The sequence below is a fragment of the Eschrichtius robustus genome, chromosome 3 (assembly GCF_028021215.1).
Source record: "Eschrichtius robustus isolate mEscRob2 chromosome 3, mEscRob2.pri, whole genome shotgun sequence".
Classification (NCBI taxonomy): domain Eukaryota; kingdom Metazoa; phylum Chordata; class Mammalia; order Artiodactyla; family Eschrichtiidae; genus Eschrichtius; species Eschrichtius robustus.
In genome coordinates, this window is record NC_090826.1 from 91,169,074 (window position 1) to 91,195,928 (window position 26,855).

General features: G+C 35.4%; 1 protein-coding gene across 1 annotated transcript; it reads left to right on the forward strand.

Moving 5' to 3' along the window:
* Positions 1–13,140: 13,140 nt before the first annotated feature.
* Positions 13,141–13,569, forward strand: LOC137760609 (putative CENPB DNA-binding domain-containing protein 1). The gene has a single exon (XM_068537555.1). It carries the CDS (start codon positions 13,141–13,143, stop codon positions 13,567–13,569), a length of 429 nt encoding a protein of 142 aa, XP_068393656.1.
* Positions 13,570–26,855: the final 13,286 nt, after the last annotated feature.

A 26,855-nucleotide genomic window follows, 5' to 3' on the forward strand; every position in this document is an offset into this window, starting at 1 on the left:
CTTCTAGCGTCTAAATTCCTTGAGGGCAGAAACCCTCATTCTATACTGTATCTTCAATATCTTACTTCTCCCTTCTTATTGAGCTTTGAATGCTTTTGTTGACACTTACATTAATTGTGCACTTTAATTCTTCTTTAAAACACAAAAGAGTCTGTTTATGTAATTGTGTCCATTATTTTAAAGCACTGGAACTTTAGACATGAGTCACTATATTCCTGAGACCCAAGCTGAGATTGGTCCCCTTGGAAGCTACTGACAGTACCATGGAGCTCTGACCAACCTGGAAGGAAGATTAAACACAGCACTACCTATGAAACTAGGTTTTGAGGTCTGGACAATCAAGACAAAGTTTGACATACTCCATGAGGCACAGTTTATTGGAATATTTAACTAAAACAGGGTTCAAAACTTCAGAAGGATCAGTTCTGCTGATAGAGGTCCCACCAAGTTCAGATCTTCTTCTCATCTCCACGATCTCATGTTAATAAGAATCCTGCATGGTTTGTGTCTAAGCTCCCATGAACATTGATATTGACAACTAACCAGCACTTCTTCCTGTAGTCTCTAATGTCTTCTCTTGTTGATTCTACCCAGTGATTCTGAAGCAGGGTAACTGAGTAAATTTTGATGAATGGGTAAGAATGGAAGATGAAGATGTCAAGGAATTCATATAAGGATTTCAAATCATTGGGTTACAAATACATTTTTTATTTTATATGTAAACACATTCATATCATACAGCAAATATATAACAGCAAAAGTAGTGCCATGAGTTATCCTCAAAAATATGTCATAAATATGGAGAGTGATTCCATAATATTTGAATGGGGCATTGGCCTAAATCCTATAACCTTGCTCATATTAAAGAAAGAAAAATCTATTAATGAGTTAATTAATTGCCTAGGAAATCAGGCACCCTACTTTGGAAGTAAATGTTATTTCTTACAGAAAGTGATTTTTTAAAATCTACTTTCTTTAGTACTGTCTTAAATAGATCTTTATTTGAGATTATAACAAATAAAACATAATAATATAATAATCAGAAATGTTTTAAATACACACATAAATGCATAACACACACATATATACACGCACCACTTGCTAGCTCAGATGAATAACTTAATGAAATGTAAACGTCATCCAGATATTTGGTGATGAATAGTATAGTATTCTGACAAATGTATAGTGGCTTATTTAGTCTCATGACAGAACAGAAAATATACTCATTGCTATTTATTAAAAACCTGGGTCTGTCTTTGCTTCACCCTAGTTTCTAGAAATATGCCTGGGGGAAATTCACAGGGAATGCCTATCCAACCTTATATTCTCATAACTTATGGACATCTTTGAGACATTTTCAAATCTATTACTAAGACATTTTCCTAAATTTGGATTGCCAGAAAAGTTTATGCCTCAGAATCTCAGGGGCTAGGATAGGGATAAAAGTTTGAGTATTTTTGCAAGAAAAGCAATCAGCATGGGAGAAAATTATTTATCCTAAGGGAGAAAGCCAGGGCAATAGTAGGAGAAAGAGATGTGGAGAGCACATGGAAACAGAGGGAAAAAAAGAGACTCTTAACAGACTTTATAAATGAGAAGTGTTGAAGAAAGAGAGTTGTCTCAGAAAATGTTTTAAGAAGTGCTGCTCTATGATACATTTTCTTACATATTCTATTTAGATGGGACATCTCATCTTATCTATCATCTTCTCTTGCCCTTGGACTAGGATTTACCTGTTGGCTTCCCTGACTATCAGACCTTTGGATTACAACTGAATTATACCATTTGGATCCCCATCTTGCATAAGGTAGATCATGGGACTTCTCAGCCTCTATAACCACATGAGCCAGTTCCTCATAATAAATCACCTTATATATATAGGTTTTATTGGTTCTATTTCTCTGGGGAAACCTGACTAATACACCATTTTTTTAAAAAGTACTTTTGATTTCATTTTAAAATGTAGTACTCAACTGCTTTGGAAGCTCTTTCAGAAATATTTAATAGTATTCCTTTCTCCATACTCTCCAAAATATTTGCTTTTAAAAAGACTGCTAAATATAAACAATATTTGTTAAATGATATAAAAAATGAATTAAAGAGCACATGTAGAGAAACCAATACTTATACAAGAAGCATTAGAGTCATTAAATTATTATTCCTCCATATATAATTAAACCATAACGACATTAGAATCCAGAAAAAAATTTACTACATTGGCAAATTTGGTACAAACTGATCTTCTATTCTCTAAACAACATTTTAGGAATTATACCCAGCTGTATTTTATATATATATATGTGTGTGTATATATACACACACACATATATATATATATATATATATATATATAACCTAAAGTATGTCTTTCCATCACTAACAAAAGAAATAAAAAAGATGTAACAATAAGCCAAGCTTAGGAACAAGTTTACAAATATAAGAGGCAAGGATTTGTAGGTAATTTCAAGTAAGACAGCAATAATCTGCTTTAGTTTTATTGATAAGGAATTAAGATAATTTCAAAAGAAAAATGTTGTTTTAGTCTGTTTTGGCTGTTATAACTAAAACACCATACACTGGGTGGCTTATAAACAATAGAAATTTATTTCTCACAGCTCAGGAGGCTGGGAAGTCTAAGATCAAAGTACCAGCAGATTCAATACCTGGCGAGAACCTACTTTCTGGTTCATAGATGGTGAATGTCTTTTAACTGTAAACTTACATGGCAGAAGAGGCAATGTAGCTCTTTGAGACCTCTTTTATAAGGGCACTAATTGCATTCATGAAGGCTCCACCCTCATAACATAATCACCTCACAATGGCCCCACCTCCAAATACCATCACATTGGGGATGAGATTTTAATATATGAATTCTGGTGGGAATAAAACATTTTGTCTGCAGCAAATGTCATGCATTGTACTTATCAGATAGCAATGTAAATTAGTCATCTCTTGGTTCTTATGCAAAATATCCTGTAAGATATGTATTAAGCAAATCAATTGAAATCTGTATTTGCTGCTTTTAAATGGTGACCCTCACTAATGATAAGCTTAAGTTATTTCAGTTATCAAGAAATGGTAAATTAACTCCTTTATAACTGGAAGACAAATCTTGAGTTTTGTCAGGGATGTTTAACTTCATATGAATTATGTAATTATCAAAAGTTCAACAGATCTTATGTTTAGACACTACTTTTGACATTTTAAATTTAATAATCAAAGACGAAAATTCATAGAAGGATCAGAGGTTGTCAGCAAAAATGACAGAGTAAGCAGATCCAAGCAATTGTCTTTCTACACAAATACTGAAAAACCAAGCAAAAGTGGTCAGAATCAACTCTGTTAAAACTCTAGAAAAAAACTTACTAATTTAAAAAAAAACCCACCAAATTAAAATAAAATGCAATGTAAACAGCACACTTATCATCTGAAACCATGGAGGCCAGATGAGAATGGTATTAAATTTTTTAAAGTGCTGAAAGATAAAACTTTCAACCAAGAATTCTATATCCAACAGCAAAATTATTTTTCAAAGATGAAGGAGAAATTAAGACCATTTCCAAATAAACAAACATTGAGAGAGTTTGTTGCTAATAGACCTGTTTTTTTTGTTGTTGTTGTTGTTTTATTTTTTATTTTATTTATGAAATATTAAAGGGAATCCATCAAACTCAAATAAGAAAACACTAGACAGTAACTCAGAGCCATATGAAGAAATAAAGAATTTTGATAGTGGTAACTACATAGGAAAATATAAAATCCAACATGGCTTTAGTTTTGGTTTGCAACCACTCTTTTTGTTTTTTTACATAATTTAAAATAAAAGGCATAAAATAATTATAAATCTATGTTTGTTATGGACTGAATTTTGTTCCCCCCGAATTTATATGTACAAGCTTTAACCTCCAATGTGACTGTATTTGGAGGTAGGGTCTTTAAAACAGTAATTAAGGTTAAATAAGGTTATAAGAATGGGGTCCTAACCCAATGGGAATGGTGTCCTTATAAGAAGAAGAGATAATTGTCCTGCACTCACGCAGAGAAAGTCCACGTGAGGATACAGTGAGAAGGCAGCCATCTGTAAAGCAAAAAGAGTCGCTTCAGAAAAGCAAACCTGCTGCTACCTTGATCTTAGACTTCCAGTTTCTACAGTTGTTAGCAAATAAATTTCTATTGTTTAAACCAGCTGATCTGGGGTACTTTTTTATGATGGCCTTAGCAAACTTATGCAATGTTAATGGGTGCACAGTGTATAAAGATGCAATTCGTGACAACAACAACATAAAGGAGTGTGGAACAAAGCTGTATAGGAACAGAATTTTGTATGCTATTGAAGCTAACTTGGTATCATTTCAAACTACATTGTTGTAAACTCTTTATCAGTAATTAAATGTAAATGATTAAACTCTCCTACCAAAACACAGAAATTGACAGAATGAATTTTTTTAAAAAGATTCAACAATATGCTGTCTAAAAAGACTCACTTTATTTTTTTTTATATATTGTGATTTTTTTAACTTTTTGTATTGGCATTTTTAAAACTTTTTATTTTGAGATAACTATAGATTCAAAGGAAGTCACAAAGAAATACACACGCAGGTCCTGTGCACCCTTCGCCCAGCCTTCCCATATGTTAACACCTTACAAAACTATTGTTCTATAGTGAAATACCAAAATCAGGAAACTCATAATACAAACCATAGAGCTTATTCAGATTTCACCAGTTATACATTCGTGTGTATATATGTTGCTCTATGCAATTTTATCACACGTGCAGCTTCAGGTAACCACCACCACAGTCAAGATACAGAAGTGTCCCATCACCATAAGACTCCCTTGTGTTACCCCTCCTTAGCCACATTCACGCCCAGTCCCCCCACATGAACACCCCCAACTTCTGGCAACCACTCCATTTCTATAATTATTATTTCACAAGTGTTTTATAAATGGAATAATATTGTATGTATCCTTTTGGAATTGGTTTTTTTTAAAAATTCAGCATAATTTCCTTGAGGTTTATCCAAGTTGTATATGTCAGTAGTTCATTCCTTTTCATTGCTGAGTATCATTCTGTGGTATAGATGTTACCACAGTTTGTTTAACCATTCACCCATTGAAGGACATTTATGTAGTTTCCAGTTTGTGGCTATTAATAAATCTTCAGGGCTTCCCTGGTGACGCAGTGGTTGAGAATCTGCCTGCTAATGCAGGGGACACGGGTTCGAGCCCTAGTCTGGGAAGATCCCACATGCCACGGAGCAACTAGGCCCGTGAGCCACAACTACTGAGCCTGCGCGTCTGGAGCCTGTGCTCTGCAACAAGAGAGGCCACGATAGTGAGAGGCCCGCGCACCGCGATGAAGAGTGGCCCCCGCTTGCCACAACTAGAGAAAGCCCTTGCGCAGAAACAAAGACCCAACACAGCCAAAAATAAATAATAAAATAAATAAATAAATAAATTTAAAAATCCGTTGACCCTTTAAAAAAAAATCTTCAATGAACATTCCCATCTAAGTTTCTTTTTTTTTTTTTAATAGATCTTTATTGGAGTATAATTGCTTTACAATACTCTTAGTTTCTGTTGTACACTAAAGTGAATCAGCCATATGCATACATATGTCCCCATATCCCCTCCCTCTTGAGCCTCCCTCCCATCCTCCCTATCTCACCCCTCTAGGTCAATGCAAAGCACCAAGTTGATCTCCCTGTGCTATGCTGCTGCTTTCCACTAGCTGACTATTTTACATTCGGTAGTGTACATATGTCAATACTACTCTCACTTCGCCCCAGCTTCCGCCTCCCACCCCATGTCCTCAAGTCCATTCTCTATGTCTACCTCTTTATTCCTGCCCTGCAACTAGGTTCATCAGTACCATTTTTTTTTTCTTTTTTAGATTCCATATATATGTGTTAACATATGGTATTTGTTTTTCTCTTTCTAACTTCACTCTGTATGACAGTCTCTAGGTCCATCCACCTCACTACAAATAACTCAATTTCATTTCTTTTTATGGCTGAGTAACATTCCATTGTATATATGTGCCACATCTTCTTTATCCATTCATCTGTCGATGGACACTTAGGTTGCTTCCATGTCCTGGCTATTGTAAATAGAGCTGCAATGAACATTGTGGTACATGACTCTTTTTGAATTATGGTTTTCTCAGGGTATATGTCCAGTAGTGGGATTGCTGGGTTATATGGTAGTTCTATTTTTAGCTTTTTAAGGAATCTCCATACTGTTTTCCATAATGGTTGTATCAATTTACATTCGCACCAACAGTGCAGGAAGGTTCCTTTTTCACCACACCCTTTCCAGCATTTATTGTTTGTAGATTTTTTTTTCTTTTTTTCTTTTTGATGATGGCCATTGTGACTGGTGTGAGGTGATACCTCACTGTAGTTTTGATTTGCATTTCTCTAATAATTAGTGATGCTGAGCATCTTTTCATGTGCCTCTTGGCCATCTGTATGTCTTCCTTGGTGAAATGTCTATTTAGGTCTTCTGCCCAGTTTTTAATTGGATTGTTTGTGTTTTTGACATTCAGCTCAATGAGCTGTTTCAAACTATACCACCATATTTTGGAGATTAATCCTTTGTCTGTTGTTTTGTTTACAAATATTTTCTCCCATTCTGAGGGTTGTCTTTTTGTCTTGTTTATGGTTTCCTTTGCCATGCAAAAGCTTTTAAATTTAATTAAGTCCCATTTGTTTATTTTTGTTTTTATTTCTGTTACTCTAGGAGGTGGGTAAAAAAGATCTTGCTGTGGTTTATGTCAAAGTGTGTTTTTCCTATGTTGTCCTCAAAGAGTTTTATAGTGTCTGGTCTTACATTTAGGTCTTTAATCCAGTTGGAGTTTATTTTCCATATGGTGTTAGGTAGTGTTCTAATTTCATTCTTTTACATGTAGCTGTCCAGTTTTCCAAGCACCACTTATTGAAGATGCTGTCTTTTCTCCATTGTATATTCTTGCCTCCTTTGTCATAAATTAGGTGACCATATGTGCATGAGTTTATCTCTGGGCATTCTATCCGGTACCATTGATCTATATTTCTGTTTTTGTGCCAGTACCATACTGTCTTGATTACTGTAGCTTTGTGGTATAGTTTGAAGTCAGGGAGCCTGATTCCTCCAACTCTGTTTTACTTTCTCAAGATTGCTTTGGCTATTCAGGGTCTTTTGTGTTTCCACACGAATTGCAAAATTTTTTGTTCTAATTCTGTGAAGAATGCCATTGGTAGTTTGATAGGGATTTCATTGAATCTGCAGATTGCTTTGTGTAGTATAGTCATTTTCACAATATTGTTTCTTGTTACCACAAAAACATCTGGTGACAAAGTATTTAATACAGTAGTGAACACAATTACAATTATACATCTTTTTGTTATTTCTCACCCTCCCAAAACATCTTCAAAATTTACTGAACTTTTTTCTTGATAAGAGCAGCTATCACTATTGTTCATACTAGTAAATAATTTAATCAATTTTTCACACTGAAATATCACTTCAAAGTAAAGATGACATTTTAGCAATGACTAAGAAAGAAATTGCGTTAGAGTGGAAAATTATGCTATGGAGAGTGTTTTGAAAACATACATATGGAAATGTTACTGTCATTATGTGATCAATGCCAAAAACCACCTGTCTTACCTACAAGACTTTCATATCTGCACTCATTGGAAATGAAAAAATACCTTTCAAATAAAGATTTTCAGTGAATTTAAAGCCATTTAAAAAAAATATTGACACAGAACACTTCCTGAAATTTGCATGAATATTACTGAGTTGAAGAAAAACATTTACCTAAGTCATGGATAGGATTGAACGGCGAATATCAGTATTTATTACTAAGAGTAGACTCTTTCCACTTACAGCAACTGACATGAAGTATCAAGATAAATTAAATGTAGAACCATATTTTTTATAACAACTAGTAAAGTCAAAAATTTTGAAATTATGAATATATTTCTATCATATGTCTCTCACTGACAATATTGTTAATATTTTTATATTTTAGAGAGACCAAATACCAATACAATAGGAAGGAGGTGACATCAGCAAGGTGGCAGAATAAGAAGACCTAGCCCTCATTCCTCCTCAGAAACATTGATATAACAATCATATTTGGACCAAAAAACCTTCAGGTGAAATCCAGAATAGAGTTATGAAGTTGCAGCAATCTCAGAAGAACATAAGGCTGAATTAACCCCTCCCCCAAACCAGTTAGCTCAGTGCCAAAAAGATTGTTTTGGCCTATGACTTCCCCCTCAGGGAGAAAGGAGGGTGAAGTGAGAGCCTGGCTGCGTGACCTCCTGGCCTTGTGGTGTGCTCCTCTGAAGGGTTGATTTCTATCTATCTCATCTCATACTAAGCACTGAAAGATTAACACAGCCTAGATGCCTGAAACAGCTAGGAACAAAGGAAAGGGGTAGATTTACCCATACAGCAAACACTGCTCTGTGTGATTAGGAAAAGCTGCAGAATTGAGGCTCTTCCTTTTAGAGGAAGGGAGAAAGCAAAGTGAGCATTGTCCCAGGCTTTCATTGTGTTCCTTGAGGGGTCAGTTTTGATTTCACCTCATAGCAAGTGCTTAAGGACTGGCATAGCCTGGGCACTTGGGACAGCTAGCAACAAAGGAAAGGAAACAGGTGTTCTCCTACAACTGGCACTGCTCTCTGAGACTGGGAAAAGGTGCTATTTTTTTCAAATGAGCAAGCACCAGTGCAACTCTATGAGGAACATGAAGAATCAAGAAAATATGCCACAATCAAAAGAAAAAAATATATATCTCCAGTGACTGACCTCGCCCAAAATCTCCAATAACTGACTCCAAATAAATGGAGATTTATGAATTACATTATAAACAATTCAAATTAGTCACCTAACAGTAGCCCAGTGAGTTATAAGAGAACACTGATAGACAATTAAATGAAATCAGGAAAATGATACATGAACAAAATGAGAATACCAACAAAGAGATGTAAATTATTATAAAGAACCAAACAGAAATATTAGAGCCAAAAAATTCAATAATTGAACTGAAAAATTTACTTCAGGAGTTCAATAACAGACTGGAACAAGCAGAAGAATGAATCAGCAAGCATGAAGACAGGTCATTTGAAATTACCTAGTCAGAGGAGGAAAAAGAAAAAATATAATAAAAAAAATTTTAACAAAGCCTAAAGGGTTTATGGGATTAATCAAGAGAACTAATATACACATTATAGGACTCCTAGAAGGAAAAGAGAGAAAGAGAAAGGGAAAGTCTATTTAAAGAAATAATAGATGGACACTTTTCAAATCTGGGAAGGGAAATAAACATCCAGATTCATGAAGCTCAAATAGACTAAATTTAAAGAGGTGTCCTTGAAAACACATTAAGTCAAATTGTCAAAAACCAAAGAGAAGGAATTTTTTTAAGCAGCAAGAGAAGAGTGACATTGTATACAAGAGAGCCCAAGCTTGTATACAAGACATTGTATACAAGACATTGTATACAAGAGAGCCCAAGCTTATCAGCAGATTTCTCAGCACGAATTTTGCAGGCCAGGAGAAAATGGAATGATATATTCAAAGTGCTGAAAGAAAAACTGCCAACCAAAGTTACTATACCCAAAAAAGCTGTTCTTCAGAAATGCAAAATAGATAAAGACTTTCCCAGAAGAACAAAAGCTGAGGTAATTCATTACCACTAGACCTGCCTAACATGAAATACTAGGGAGTTCTCCAAGTTGAAACAAATAACATTACTTATTAACATGAAAACATATGAAAGAATAAACTCACTGGTAAAGTGTATAATTAATTCATAATGCTCTAATATTTTAATGGTGTCACTTAAATCACTTTTAACCCTAGTATAAAAGTTAAAAGAAAAATGATTAAGAATAACTATAGGGACTTCCCTGGTGGTCCAGTGACTAAGACTCTATGCTTCCAATGCAGGGGGTCTGGGTTCAAACCCTGGTCAAGGAACTAGATCTCACATGCTGCAACTAAGAGTTCACATGCTGCAACTAAGAGTTCACATGCCGCAACTAAAGATCCCGCATGCCGCAACTAAGACCAAATGCAGCCAAATAAATAAATAAATATTTTTTAAAAAAGAAAAACTATAACAACAAGAACTAGTTAATGGATGCACAATATAAAAATATGCAAATAGTGACATCAATAACATAAAGTGTGTTTGGGGAATAAAAATTTGGAGTTTTGTATGTGAGTAAAATTAAGTTGCTATTGATTTTAAAAAAGACTGTTCTAAATATAAGATGATTTATGTAACTCCCATGTGTAATATTGTGATTTATAACAAAAAAAAACATATATTTGGTCTTCATCCCCATTTCTGGCACAGGGCTCCTAAATATCTTGGAATTTCCTAAGGGATGAGCACCATAAAGGTGTCTTTTGCTATGTTGATGAGGCGACTTTTGGAACTCACTTAAGGATGGGGCTGGTTGCCAGTGGAGACAATCAAGTGATTTAAGGGTTGGAACTTTTAGTCCCACCCCTAACCTGTAGAGATGGGGAGAGGCTGAAGGTTGAGTTCAATCACCAATGGCCAATGATTTAATCAACCATGTCTATGTAATGAAGCTCCATAAAAACCCAAAAGGACAAGGTGTTCAGAGCTTCCAGGTTGGTGAACATGTGGAGAACCTGGGAAAGTGGTACATCCAGATAGGGCATGAAAGCTTCACACTCTTTCCCCATACCTTGTGCACCTCCTCCATTGCAGTTCCTGAGTATTGTCATTTTATAATAAGCCAGTGATCCAGTAAACAATATGTTTCTGTAAGTTCTGTGAGCCTCTCTAGCAAATTAATTAAACCCAAGGAGGGAGGTCACTGGAACCCTCAATCTATAGCCTGATATCAGAAGCATAGGTGATAACCTGGAGTTATGACTAGCATCTCAACTGGCATAAGGGAGGGGGCAGTCTTGTAGGACTCAGCTCTTAACCTGTGGAATTTGATGCAATCTCTGGGTAAATAGTGCCAAAATTAAGTTGAATTTTAGAACCTTTAGCTGGTGTCAGAGCATTGCGACACACACAGACACACTGGAGTTGAGTCTAGAACCTCTTTACATGGTAATCACAAAGAAAAAACTTACAGTAAATACACAAAAGATTGAGAGAAAAAATCAAAGCATATCACTACAAAAACATTACCAAATCACAAATGAAGACAGTAAGGAGTGGAAGAAAGGAACAAAAGAACTACAAAACAGATATAAAGCAATAAACAAAATGTCAATAGTTAGTCCTTAGCTATCAATAATTACTTTAAATATAAATGAATTAGATGCCCTAATCAAAAGACATAAAGTAGTAGCATGGATAAAAAACAAGATTCAACCAAATGCTGTATACAAAAGACTCACTTTAGATTTAAGGACACACATAGGCTAAAGGTAAGGTATGGAAAAAGATATTCCATGCAAATGGTAATCTAAAGAGAACAGGAGTTGAGCTTCCCTGGTGGTACAGTGGTTGAGAATCTGCCTGCTAATGCAGGGGATACGGGTTCAAGCCCTGGTCTGGGAAGATCCCACATGCCGCGGAGCAACTCGGCCTGTGAACCACAACTACTGAGCCTCCGTGTCTGGAGCCTGTGCTCTGCAACAAGAGAGGCCACGATAGTGAGAGGCCCGTGCACTGCGATGAAGAGTGGCCCCCGCTTGCCACAACTAGAGAAAGCCCTCGCACAGAAACGAACACCCAACATAGCCAAAAATAAATAAATAAATAAATAAATTAATTAATTAAAAAAAAAAAAAGAGAACAGGGGTGGCTGTACTTATATCAAACAAAGTAGATTTTAAGTCAAAAACTGTCACAAGAAACAAAGAAGATCATTATATAATGATAACAGAGTCAATTCATTGGGAAAATATAACAATTATAAGTATATATGCACCCAATATCAGAGCAACTAAATATATAAAGCAAATGTTAAAGGAACTGAAGGAAGAAATAAACAGTAATATAATAATAGTATTATTATTGTATTATTTTCAATGCATTATTATTAATGTATTATTGTATTGTAATAGAATTATATATATTATTGAACAAGACTTCAATATTTCACACTCAACAATGTATAGATCATACAGAAAAAAAATCAACAAGGAAATTGCAGACTTCAGCAACATGATAGATCAAATGAACCTAACACATATGCAGATCATTCCACCCAACAAGAGCATAATACACATTTTCCTCAAGTGCACACAGAACATTTTCCAGGAAAGATCACATGTTAGTTCACAAAATAAGTCTTAAAAAGTTTAAGAAGATGGAAATCATATCAAGTATTTTTTCCAACCACAATGGCATGAAACTAGAAATCAGTAACAGAAGGAAAATTGGAAAAATCACAAATATGTGGAAATTAACACATTCCTGAAAAATCAATGGGTCAAAGAAAATATCAAAAAGGAAACTAAAAATATTTTGAGACAAATTAAGATGAAAACACAACAGCAGCAAAAGTAACTGAGAGAAGTTTATAATGCTAAATGCTTACATTAAGAAAGAAAAAAGATCTTAAGTAAACAATTTAACTTTACACTTCAATGAACTAGAAAAAGAACAAATTAAGCCCAAAGTTAGTAAAAGGAAAGAAATAATAAAGATTAGAGCAGAAATAAATGAAATACAGACTAGAAAGACATTAGAAAAAATAAATGAAACTAAGAAAAAACTCAAATAAGTAAAATTATAAATAAAAGAGGAGAAATTACAAATGATGCCACAAATATATATGGAATAATAAAAGAACACTGTGAATAATTATATGCCAACAAACTGGATAACCTAGAAGGAATTGATAAATTCCTAGAAACATACAACCTACTATGACTGAATCTTGACATAGGAAATATGAACAGATCAATAAAAAGTAAGGAGATTGAATCAGTACAGTAAGTCCCCTACATATGAACCTTCAAGTTGCAAACTTTCAATGATGCGAACATGTGTTCACATGTCCAATCACATTAAGTTATTTCACGTGTCTGGCATACATTGTCACGTGCCTGCATTCTCTACAAGTGGTTGTGCTTTTGTGTACTTTACTGTACAGTACTGTATAGAGAACAGTAGTACAGTGTCTTTGTTTTAAGCCCAGGATGTCCAGAAGCAAGCATAAAAGCAATGGTGATGTCGCTGGTACTGCTAAGAAGCACCAAGCGATAACAATGGAAACAAAAGTGAAAATAACTGAGAAAGTGGAGCGAGGCGAAAAGATGGTAGACGTCACTCATTCTTATAACGTGAATCGTTCAACCATTGGCACGATTCTAAAGAACAAGCACAAGATCATGGAACATTTGAAATCTGCTGTGCCAATGATGTCGACAATAATATTGAAGAAGCGTGGAAAAGTGATGGAGGAGATGGAGAAACTTCTCAGTGTGTGGAGGCAGGATCAGTATCATCGTCAAGTCCTGCTCAGCTTAATGTTGATTCAAGAGAAAGTTAAAAGCCTTTATGAAGACTTGAAGAAGAAACTCGGTGAAGAATCAGAGGGCGCATCTTTTAATGCCAGTCATGGCTAATTTCATCGGTTCAAGGCTAGAGCCAACCTGCACAACATAAAAGTAAGTGACGAGGCAGTGAGTGCGGATGCATAGCTGCCCAGGATCTTCCTGAAATGCTTTGAGAAATTACAGTAACTGAAAACTGAAGCGATTCACAATGCAGGAAATGGCAAGGAGATTTTCTTTATTTGAGAAGGCACTGTTAGTTTTTGAGGCACAGGACCCAAACGTACAATGGTATATGAAGGTTACAGCAGCCGTTCAGAATGCAATCCAGTGCTACCGTGTCATCTATCACGAGAAAAAAGAGCTACTCCCCAGACATCACTTGATCATTTTTTCAAAAGGGTTGATAGAACTGAATCCAGCAAGGAACCAGAACCTGTGCCATCAATGTCAGACGTGAGTGAAATTGCAGCTTGTCCTCCGTCTCCTATTGCTGAGGATCCTTCAGCTCTACCATCTCCCACCTCCCCTCCCTCCTCCAGTCAGTAACTCTTCTTGCCTGTTCACTTGATGCCAGCCCCTTTATGCCACAAAACTAAGTAAAAAGCCAGGCTGAACACCACACCCCCGAGGTCTCTTTTTTTTTTTTAATAGATACTGGTAGGTTTAGATAACTAAATATTTGGGCTGCTTTTTTTTTTTTTTCTCTTCCTGCACTTTAAATTCCCATTCTTATATTTTAAATTTATCAATAGAGAACTAGGCTCCCACCCTCGACCCCAAATAGAAGCAAACCCCAGGCTTACACACTCTTCCTGTGACCTCCCTAAGGGCACAAGGTGTGGCATGTAATATCCAGAACTTGTAAGTAATAAACATTTTTTTCCTCAAATTTCCAATAACCAAATAAATGGTTATTGCTGAGAGTGTTTGCAATCATACTAAGAACCACAAGGGCCTACAGAATAGGAGGAAATATTTTCAAACTGTATATCTGACAAGGAATTAATTCCCAACACATATATGGAACTCTTCCTACAACTCAATGGCAAAAAAACAAATATCCTGATCTAAAATTTGACAAAGGACTTGAATGGACATTTCTTCAAAGAAGATATACAATGGCCATCAGGTATAGAAATGGTGCTCAACATCACTAATCATTAGAGAAGTGCAAATCAAAACCACAATGAGATGTCACCTCACGCTTGTTAGGATGGCTATTATCAGAAAAGAAAAAAAAATGATAAGAAGTGTTGGCAAGGATGTGGAGAAATTTAAACTCTTGTACACTATTGGTGAAAATGTAAAATTGTTCAGCCACTATGGAAAATAGTATGGAGGTTCCTCAAAAGATTAAAAATAGAACTATCATATGATCTAGCAATTTCTCTTCTTAGAATATATCCAAAGGACTTCAAATTAGAATTTCAAAGAGATGCCTCTTATGTTCATTGCTGCATTACTCACAATAGCCAAGATGTAAAAACAACACAGAAGTCCATTGACAGACGAATAGATAAAGAAAATGTGATATATACATACAATGGAATATAATTCAGCATTAACAAAAGAAAGATATCCTACTATTTGGACAACATGGGTGGACCTAAAAGACATTATGGTAAGTGAAATAAATCAGTCATAGAAGGAAAAATACTGCATGATTCCACTTATGTGAGGTATCTGAAATGATCAAACTTATAGCAGCAGAGAATAGAATGGTGATTGACAGGAACTGGGGAAACAGGGCAAAGGGGAGTTGTTGTTCAATGGGTATAACATTACAACTATATGAGATAAGTTCCAGAGATCTCCTGGATAACATAGTGCCTTTAGTTACCATCATGGTTTTGTGCATCTAACTTGTTGAGAGGGTAGATCTCATGTGGCGTTCTAGCCACACACACACACACACACACCAAAACAAAAGGATGCAAGAACTATTTTGGAGGTTATGGTTATATTAAACATGTGCAATTTTTTTAATATTAAGTATACCTCCAATAAAGCTGAAAAAAATATAAGAAGGAAATTTATCATTAAGAAATAATAATAAATAAGATTTACTCTACATTTAGTCTATTTCAATCTATTTTTTCCAAATTTAATTTTTACATATTTTAATATATTTAATACGGAATACATAAGTATATACTAAGACTTATATATGCATAATGTTTATACACATGTATATACACTAGTATGGCTCAGCAAAATTCAATTTCTAAGCAGTCACTCGGCTGAGTGCACTCCCCACAACTTGGAGAACGAGTGTGTCTCAGTCCTAAAGGGTTTACCTATATGATGCACTATAGCATCTTCTACAACCCATCTCTTGAGCAGCTTAAATGTATTTTCTTTATATAAGTAAGTTCTAGAAAGAGCTCCTCCAGGACTTTTAACATTTTAAGTATGTTTTATTAGGGAAAACTACTGTGCTGCACCTTGTCTCAGGTTGGAATTCATTTTCTTCTTTCTTGATTACCCATTTTGCTGAACTAGGTGGCTTACCTGGTGTCATAATCCAGACACTCATCCCTGTGGGTTCTGATCCCCTTAGCATCATGCCCTTCTTAGGCCATGGTTGATATGCTTGTCTATTCGTAACGGAGATAGACCAAAGGGGTGCCAAGAGACAGCCTAGTGGATCGCCTGATGTCAAATATATTCTTCCTTCTCCACTGCATAGCAACAGCCCTACCTTCTCTTAATAAGCAGAATCAATTTATCCCTGACAAAATGGTAACCCTTTTCTTACCTTCTGGTCTCTTAGGAGGAGGAGACAGAAGTGACATGGCAGGAGCTGTAGTTTAGTTTATGGGACTTTTGCTGTGAACCTTGTTGGAAGCAGTGCCTCTCTGGAAACTAGGGTATCTAATCCTAACCCTCAGGGTTATCAGGCCAGGAAGCACAAATTCCCAGGTAGGTTCCTGTATGGTAAGTGGTAATTGGAGTGGTAATGGTAAGTGGAACCATTTCTACTTTTGCCCTTAGTTTCCATTCCATACCCAAGTATTCTACCTACAAGTGACACAGAATTATATACTAGTTGTTGACTTAGTGTATATAATGTGTTTTTTTGTTTTTTTAATGAAAGTGTCTTTATTTATTTATTTATTTATTTATTTATTTATTTATGGCTGTGTTGGGTCTTCGTTTCTGTGCGAGGGCTTTCTCTAGTTGTGGCAAGCGGGGGTCACTCTTCATCGCAGTGCACGGGCCTCTCATTATCGCGGCCTCTCTTATTGCGGAGCACGAGCTCCAGACGCGCAGGCTCAGTAGTTGTGGCTCACGGGCCTAGTTGCTCCGCGGCATGTGGGATCTTCCCAGACCAGGGCTCGAACCCGTGTCCCTGCATTGGCAGGCAGATTCTCAACCACTGCACCACCAGGGAAGCCCTATAATGTGTTTTTAAAGATGGTGCTCAATCCATGCAGAGTAGCATCTCCAAGTTGGTTCCTCAGTTGTTACCTTCAAAAGACTATACTCCATCACTCTCTCAAGCCAGCGACCTCTGAGTAATGCAACATAATAGAACTAGTGGATTCCATTACTACGCATTCATTGCTGTACTTCCTTTGCTGCTATAAAATGAATTCCTTTTACATTTCTGTTGTAATGTTACATATACTTTGTTGGCAGATCAAACGCTCCATAATCTAGCTGAGGCCATGTAGGCAGGAAAGACAAACTCATATCTATGTATATGACTTAACACAGTCAAGATGAATCACTGCCACTCCCACAGTGGAAGGGGTACAGTATTATCAACTTATCACCAAGTGGCTGGTTGGTTTCCTTGAAAGAACATTTTATATCGGAGGCTCAGCATTGACCATGCTTTTGATTGGATATCATCAGTGACAGTAATTTTATCTGTATTTGTGGTATAAGAGCTATTATAGTAGGAAAAGCTAAGTCAAAGACTCCAAAACTAACACTCTCCCAGTCAAGATTGTAAAACAAAAACACTACATCACAGCAGTGGGGGTGAAGTGGTGGCAGCTATTTGAGCCACCCTTAAAGACATAAAGGATGTAATCAGATCCTGGAGGAGAATACAAATTCACCCACTCTCGCAGCTCCTGTTTAAGATGTGACATTTTTATGACAGCAGATTAACATGGTCTCAGATACATGGTATGCAGTCATTGATCTGGTGAATCCATTCTTTCCATCCCTATCAGGAAAGAGGATTAGAAACATTTCAAATTCATTTGGGACAGAAAGTAGTATATATTAATAGCTCCAGGGATATGTTAACTCTCCTGCCTTCTGTCATAATATAGCCAGAGGATCTTGTACCATCTGACCATTCTGCTGAATATCACACTGGTCCCCTATATTGATGACATCATGTTGAACGAAATGAGCACAATGTGCTACAGAAGATAGGAGATAAAACATACGAAGATTCAGGACCTGCCCTTTCAGTGAAGATTTTAGGGATCCAGTTGTCTGTTTCATGTCTAGACATGTCCTCCAAAGTAAAAAATATATATATTGCATCTTACATCTTCAACCACTAAAAAGGAAGGATAACATTTGGTAGACCTCTTAAAGTTTTAGAGGTAGCATATTTCACACTTATGAATGCTGTTCTGGTCTATTTACTGGGTGATACAAAAGACTGCTAGTTTTGGATAGGGCTTAGAGTAGGAACATTATCTTCGGTAAATCTAGGCTGCAGAGCAAGCAGCACAAGTACCCAGAAGTCCTTGTGGTTTTAGAATATCAGTGAAAGGAACACCAAATTAATTAGACAAATGACTTGCCCAGTTGGCAAAGGCCAACATCTATGATTGGCTACCCCAGTGTTGGCACAAGGAACACAATAACAGAAGCGCTACAATAACAGAAATGGAGGCCATGCATAGGTCTAATAGTATGGGCTCCCACTAACATGGGCCAGCTGAAGATGACACGGAACCGGTGCCTGAGGACGACAAGGCAGCTGCTGCAGAAGATCTGGATGAAGCCAACTGGCCACCGCCAGAGTGAGCAGCAGGGCTTCAGGGAATGGCCAAGAACTGGACAGTCCTGGAGGCTGATGACCCAAACACTGAAACCTAACCCTCCCCTTACTCCATACAATAAATCAAAAAGAAAAAAATACAGATAAAATTACCAACACTGACAATATCCAGTCAAAAGCATGGTCAATGCTGAACTTCCAATATAAAATTATCTTTCAAGGAAACTAACCAGCCATTTGGTGACAAGTTGATTACATTGTACCCCTTCCACTATGGGAGCTCCTGACTGTACAAGGTCTTGCAGTCACTTCAACAGGGTATCATCTCTTTCCTCTTTTAGCAGGGCCAGCACTTCCTGACTTGGTCAAAAGAGTTATGTTGTGGTGCAAAGCAGTGTGCGTGTTTTCTTGAAAGAGGAGATCTCTGCATCATCTTCAAGAGAAGAGGTATGCTAGAGTAGAACATAACAGACTGAGAAAATTCTATACACCCAAAGGTTCAGAGGAACCTGAGGATTCAAGATTTTCTGAAACATTGAGTCAGAGGTACTAATCCTATGTCACAAGACCTCACATTTCTCCAGTCAGGGCTCTGGTTGGTATACCAGACTCTCCCAGGTTGAATATTCAACCTCCTCTAGAACTCAGTTATAATTATGTGCTGGACCTGATGCTCAGTTTTTTCTGCAATACCCTTGCAAAAAATGAAAGAACTTTATTGACTACCAAAGTGGCCTTCTGGCTTTTGTACATAGAATTTATTCGGTGACTAATCATCTCATACTTCAAATTTCCTTTTATTTCTCTCACATAACAATTACCTTCATTAGCAGCCATCCAATTTCATAATTCTTATTTCCCTTGAACTTCCGATGTGTCTGAGATATTGCATCTGCTAGTGTATTTGCTTCCATCAGTATCCCATCCCAGTTTATCACAAATGAAAGTTTTAACAATTGCACATTTACATGACACCAGGGGTTAATCATGCTTTATCTTCCACCAGTAATGGGGTCTTCCTGCCAAATGACCAATTGATGATTCAACTCCAATATCCCATTATAGTTCCTGCTTCCTTGAACCACTTCTGACATTGGGCCTCTTAGGTAGGGTTTCCAGGAAACATTTAAATAGAGATTTGCTTGTACAATGTTCATTGAAGGCTGCCTTCAAGATAAAAACCTATAGAAGAGTGAAGAAAGCAAGACGGGCTAACAGAGTTGTTAAACTGCAATCCAGGGAGCTTTGGAGCTGGCTGGACCTTAAGAATTGCTTGGAATTGGGAGAGTGTGTTATTTACACTTCGGCTGCATCATTGGATACAGGTTGTCACTGGGAAGAAGCTCTTTTCTGGGTGTTAGACTGGCAGAAATCTTGCAAAGGGCATGTGATTTTTTCATAGGGGATCCAATAAGGCCTCATTCTGGATCCTTAGGGTCTTGGAAATCCCAAATTATATAGAAGTTGTATGTATCTTCCTTTTGGTGTTTTTGATTTCTCAGGTGTAACAGAAGAGGAAATGTATCATTAGTATTATCATTATTATTATATCCTTATTATTATCATTATTTTAGAAATTTCAAAGGCAAAATATCAAAATCAGTCTCCAATGATATCAGCATTCCTTGTAACATGTTGGCATTTATTTGTTCAACTCCCATGAAAACATTAGCCTATTATAGTTTCCCTAAATGTACATATCATAACTCTTTTTAGAGAATCATAAAAACCATTTACTGATAACTCAGACACAAATGCAGATTTGAGGTATTCAAAAATATTTCATACTGAGAAATGTTACCAGTTTTTAAATGTTCTTTTCTCTGCTGCTTTTTTCTACGTATAAGAAAATGAAATCCTCAATGATTGTCAAGGTGGTAGGCAGAGAAACTGAGTGGGAAACTTCATAATGGAACCCAGATTTCCCACTTCCTGCCTACATGTTCCAATAACTGGATTTCCTTGGTTTCCACTATATCTTTATAAGCATTAAATTCATTTAAAAAATACAAATTACCCCAAGATTTTAAGATAAACACATTCAGTCATTCTGACAATATTTGAAATTAAAGTTATTGGTTGTTAGTTCTGCAAGTCTACTCTTTTATATTGTTTAAACAGAATGATTTTAAATGCATGTAATGAAGAAAATTAAATGACTCCCATTTATTTTTGGATTGTTAATGAGAATAAATTTTATATAAAATATGATTATTATCCTCATTTCTTTTTGGCTAGATGTTCTGTTCATCTCTATTCATTTTTACTGAAGTTTCAGGTATTATCAAAAGCTTGTCAACATTCATTGAATATTTACTGTATTTCTAGCACTGTTTTATGTACTTGACACAGAACAACTCATTTTCCTAATTCTTCTATAAGGTAGATACTACAGTATCCCCATTTTTCAGGTGAAGAACAGGACAGAGAAATTAAAGGACTTGCTTGAGTCGTGCACCTTGAACTAGGAATATTGTTATTTCATCTGTGCAAAGCGCTGACTGATTCTCATCTTGGAGTCTCTGCTCAAATGTCACTTCCTCAAAAAGACATTTCCTGGCCATGCTGTCTATTTTGGGTTCTACAATATATTGATACTTCACAGAAATTATCATAATCAGGAGTTATTGTCCACTTGTGTTTACTAGTCTGTTTTTGATATTTTCAATGAGATTGCAAGCTTCATGAAGGGAGAAACTTTCCCCGTCTGCTGCTGTGTCATGAATGTCCATCACTGAGTAGGGAGCTCATTAAATATTTCACGAACGCATGAATAAATACTCCATTGTAATAGCATGTGAAGTAAGTCTCCATCATACTTCCTCAAGTAAAACAACTTTTCTCTTCTTCCAGATAAATTTCAGGATCATACTGTTCAAGTTTGATTGAAATTGTAGTATTCAATAAATCTTAAATTAATTTAGCATGTATAGATTTCTTTTGCAAAATTCATTTTTTTAATCTAAATAATAATATAGTACGTCTTTAACTCAAGCCTTATTTTTCCTGCCTTTCGGATGTTGTTTTGTTTTCTTCATAGAGCCTTCTCCTATTTATCAACATGTCCACCCCTTGGGGTTTATTATTGTCATGATCCAATAGTAAGGGTTGTACTAGTAGTAGCCTCTTGGTGGTGGTGTTAAGAGAAGTAGGAGTAGGAACAGAACAGGAACAAGAGTCCTAAGAGTTTGAATTAGTGTAGCAGAGGTAGGAATTGTTGCCATGTGAATGGGATTTTCTCTCAATTCCATACAGAACTTTTGTCAATACAGAACTGCTTTATGAATTCTAATGCTTTTTCATCTAATATCTTAGGTTTTCTGAGGATATGAAATCCACAGCTTATTCATATCTGGAGCATAGTAAAACCACCAGCAAGTTTAGACAAATAATAGTGATAACAAATGTAGACAGGTTTGCGATGCAGGCAGGAAAGACAACATGAGATACATCTTGGGAAAAAAAAATGCACAGAATTTGTGTACCTCTCATGCAAAAATAAGCCTAGATTTTCCAATTAGAAACAAAACTTAGACAACAAAAAAGCAAGTGGAATATAATAATGAAGTAAATGAAGATAAATTTTAAAAACACAAGGAAAATAATACCTTTCTCTTAGGGTTTTATATACTAAATAAATATGTTATAATTAGATTGTCAGTTACTGTATTTTCTCACAGATTTGAGGATGTTTCTGGTGTGCAGAATAATATTTGATCCCAAGTTTATTCCCTGGAGCAGAGACAACTTTTGCAATTGTCAGAGTGATTTCCTAGAGTTGCAATTGTGATATGCAGATATTGCAAACCTGGAGAAAGTTTCACACTATAGAGAAAACAGACAGATTTTTGGTACAATCAATCCACAAATATTAAAAAACCACTTTAGGTATTTATAAGGAATATATAGGGAGAGTTGAGAGAACTTTGAATAGCTAGAGACAGGGTTTCTGGAAAATATTTAGTAAGATCATTCAAATTGTATGCTTAAATGCACACTGAAGTTAGGGAGAATGAAAATTTTATTTAAATGCATAATATCAGTGTAACTCATAGTATGTTGTAAAGATAATAAAAATAAAAAAGAATGAATCTGAAAAAGAGCTGAAAGTGTGCATAAGCAAGGTCTTTGACATTTAGTTTATAATTTTGTATTTATAAGCTCCATTTTTCAGAATATTATATTTCATTATTTCACACCTACTTCATCTGTATATAGTTCCATAATGAACTTCTGCTTAATTTTAAAAAAAGTAATATTTAATCTTTAAAAAAACTTCTCATGCAGAAAGGATATATTTAGCTTACAGTTTCAGGGTAAAAATGTTATTTCTGCCTTGCAAATCGGTTCATCTGTACCATGTTTCTAGATTCCACATATAGTAGAGAGCAAACATATGGACACTAAGGGGGGAAAGTGTGTGTGTGGGGGGGAGGGATGAAATGGGAGATTGGGATTGACATATATACACTAATATGTATAAAATAGATAACTAATAAGAACCTGCTGTATTAAAAAAAAAGAGTGATTAACTGTACATAAAATAATTCGCCTTTGGTAAAGCAAAAAAAAAATGTTATTATACCTACCTATATATTAGAAATACATCAACAAAATCAACTCTCTTCTCTTTCTCTTAGACACACACACACAGAAATAGCAAGCATATAGGTTTCTCATCCTGAAAAGTATAGATTTAGAAGACGTGGTTGGGGGTTTCCCTGGTGGCGCAGTGATTAAGACTCTGCCTGCCAATGCAAGGGACATGGGTTCAAGCCCTGGCCCAGGAAGATCCCACATGCTGCGGAGCAACTAAGCCCGTGAGCCACAACTACTGAGCCTGAGATCTAGAGCCCGCTAAGCCACAACCACTGAAGCCTGCGCGCCTAGAGTCCGTGCTCTGCAACAAGAGAAGCCACGACAATGAGAAGCCCGAGAACCGCAACGAAGAGTACACCCGCTCACCGCAACTGGACAAAGTCCGCGCACAGCGACGAAGACCCAACACAGCCAAAAATTTAAAACTAAATAAATAAATAAATTTATAAAAATAAATAAAGACCAGGTTGTTTCACAGCAGATTAATATTTAGAGATTACACAGGTGATTGTTTTCTAAAAGACAAATTCTACATTTTGGATAGTTTCAGCAAAAGTGATTGTGTTTTTTTAAATCTGTCCACAGAATGTCCTTAGGTGTGATAATACTAAATATTGTAGCATATGGAAAAAAGACAATTTGTGCTGCATTTCCTGGAAATGAAAATGACCTTTCCACTGGAATAGCAAGGTACTGTCATTCCAAATTTTTTACAAGCTTCTTCAGAAACTTTATAATAGAACAGAATCCATGGTACTCAGGAGACCTTTCTGCTGAACTGTACTCCAATATCTACATATGTTTTCCATGCATTCATATTAGCATTCAAATGTATAGCTCAGAATATATCTAAAATAATTTACTTAATATGTGTATGTAATCTGTATATCTATATCTATGTTCACGTCACCCCACTAGAATAAATGCTCCCTAATTGCAAGAACTCACAGAAGTCAAACAATATAAAATTACTAAGTGCTATGCACCATGGAAGTGATCATTAACTCTCCGTAGATGCAATAATAATTCTTCAGAATTATAAAGCTAACTTAAGATTTTCAGATGACTGTTACTTAAGAAGCAGCTGTGATTAGCTTGTCACTTTGAAAATGGTGTAGGAGGAACACCCTCTGTGTAACTCAGCTATAATATTTCAGGTGAACTATTTTCCCTAGAAAGGGAACTGGAGGATTCCAAAGAAACAAGAGCAAAATTTGGTCAGGATAATGTAACACGATGAACAAACTTGAATTTAGCAAAATACGTCTTTTCAAAAGATAGGAATCTGAATAAAGGTTTTGTTTTATTCTACCACTTACTCAAACAAATGAAAATATTTTAAATGCCGATTTAAAATGAAAACGTTTATCATCTCCATAAACTCCAATAATGTGCTCCAATAACCTGAGGATCTTAGGTTTTTTTCACTAACAACCACTAATGTTCAATTTCTTTGGAAACAACAATTATTTTTCTCCTTGTGACGAAACTCATGCCACAAAATAACTCACTTTTCTCTTTTGTAGGACATTCAAGAGTCCTTATTACTTTATAGTCAAGGAAAATAATTTGACTGCTCATGATCTTTCTTTTACACTTTGCACTGCGTTAGATTTTACCCAATTTTGATAGTATTTTTATTTAGTTGAACCGCATCTATCCTAAAACTCAAAATAACAAGTTTACTGATTACAAAAGCAATACTTATTTATCATAGAAAAAACACACAATAAAATAAAAATCACCTATAATTCCACACTCTATATACTATTAACTTTTTAGTGTATTCCTTAGAATTCTGTTTCTACTCATGTGTATACTTCAAGCTATAACTTATTTTTAGATAAATTTTGAAACATGTTGTACATACTGTTCTAACTTATTTTTTAACTTATCAAAATAATGTTTTCTCAAGACATGGCATATTTTTCTTCAATAACATTTTAATTACTGCATATTATTCCATTATTCCAGTGTGTCAAGATTTATTTAACCCATATTTTATTGAGTAATGATTATTTCTTTTTTCAATTTTATAAAATATCATCAAAATGCACTTTTAAAACTGTAAGTCGTAGGTCAAAGGGCAAGAGCATTTAATAATCTTTTGTTATATTATTACCAAAATGTCCTCCAGATGTGAATAAAAGGGAAACTACCACCAATTGCGTTAAGAGAGAGCCCAGTTCATTATATAGCAAAAGTGGCTATGGCCTATGGCCAGGCTTCTGTTAAGATTCTCTACCATATCGGTGGCAAAAAAAAGTAACTCATTATTGTTTTCATTTAAAAATCTTCGGTTAGAAGTAAATTTGATAAACACTGGCGTTGACATATTTATCATCTATATTTTGAATCTGGAAATTGTTCCCACTTGTATCTATCGCCAAGTTTCTCTGAGACATTGGATCTTTCTCTTCATTTGTAAGCAGTTTTTATAAATTAAAATTTATGAAACTTTATAACGGTAACTTTATACTTGTAACAGGCACTGTTCCAGGAGCTTGAGATACATCAGTGAGCAAAAAAAGCAAAATTTTCTAGTCCTTGGGGAATTTCCATTTTAGTTTATAACATAGTGGAATATTTGTTAGTGTTTAACTCTTAATAATGTTGATAGCTTATACAGTAGCATTCTAATTTTCTACCTACAGGTAATAATATAAGCAAATATATATATATATATATATTAACAGATCATCCTGAACACAATTCATCAGGATTCATAAACCAGGTGAATATTCTATAAACACAGACAAGAAAGTAATTGGTTAAATGATAAGTTTTCAGTGTGTATGTGAAAAAAATATTAACAGAAACCCACTTCTAATCTAATCTACTCAGTAAATGTAAATTTCTAAAGGATTAAGTGGTCTATAGAACCATTTTATCAATGTTGGTGATCAATTGTTCTTCATTTTCACCAACTATAAGATAAAACAAGAGATTTTAATTTAGAGGAAATTTTACATAAGAGTTTTGAAGCATTAGAATACATCAAAAATTATGAAAGTTTTGCTAGGGATCATCAAGCACTAGTTTAACAAATATATCTCTGAAAATATTTGGACGTAGTATGGAAAGAATGCAAATTAATGGACCACAATCTCTTTCAATGTACTTAAGTTATAATTCTAGTTACTTTTAACATTTACTTTCTTTCAATTTTTGCCATTATCTCAAATAGTAGTTGCTGACTATTATAAACTCTCCATAACTTTCTACCCCCCATTAAACTAACTATATTTATGATCTAATAAGGAAAGTTCTGGTTGATAAGTTTACAGGTTTGTTGATAAAATTACATATCCTTTCTTAAGGAAAAAAAACCAATAAAGATCAAGTTTAGCTTTGAAAGGCAAGGCCCCCTGGACATAATTTAGATCAAAGAAGATTAGACATAGAGTTAATTGGATCTCCTTAATAAATCCACAGAAATGAGGTAGGAGGTCTTCCACAGATGTCTGTTGGGTACAGAACTAGGGCTGGGATTGACATCTGAAAGAGGAAACTGTGGAGGCCTCAGCAACATGATGGCAGGCAGAGACTGGTTCCAGAACTTTAAAACAACAAGGATATCTATTACTCACCTTTCATTTGCAAAACCCAGTATTCCTTAGGAAATTGCTGATCATAACAAACAAGCAGATAGTATCAAGTGTGGAAAAATAAGCTAGATGGGGTGAAAGTCACAGGACTGAGAATACAAGAAACTTCAGAAAAGAGCTTAAGACTGGACTGACTAGATTAAGGAAGTGTCCCACCCACACTCCGCCTCTAT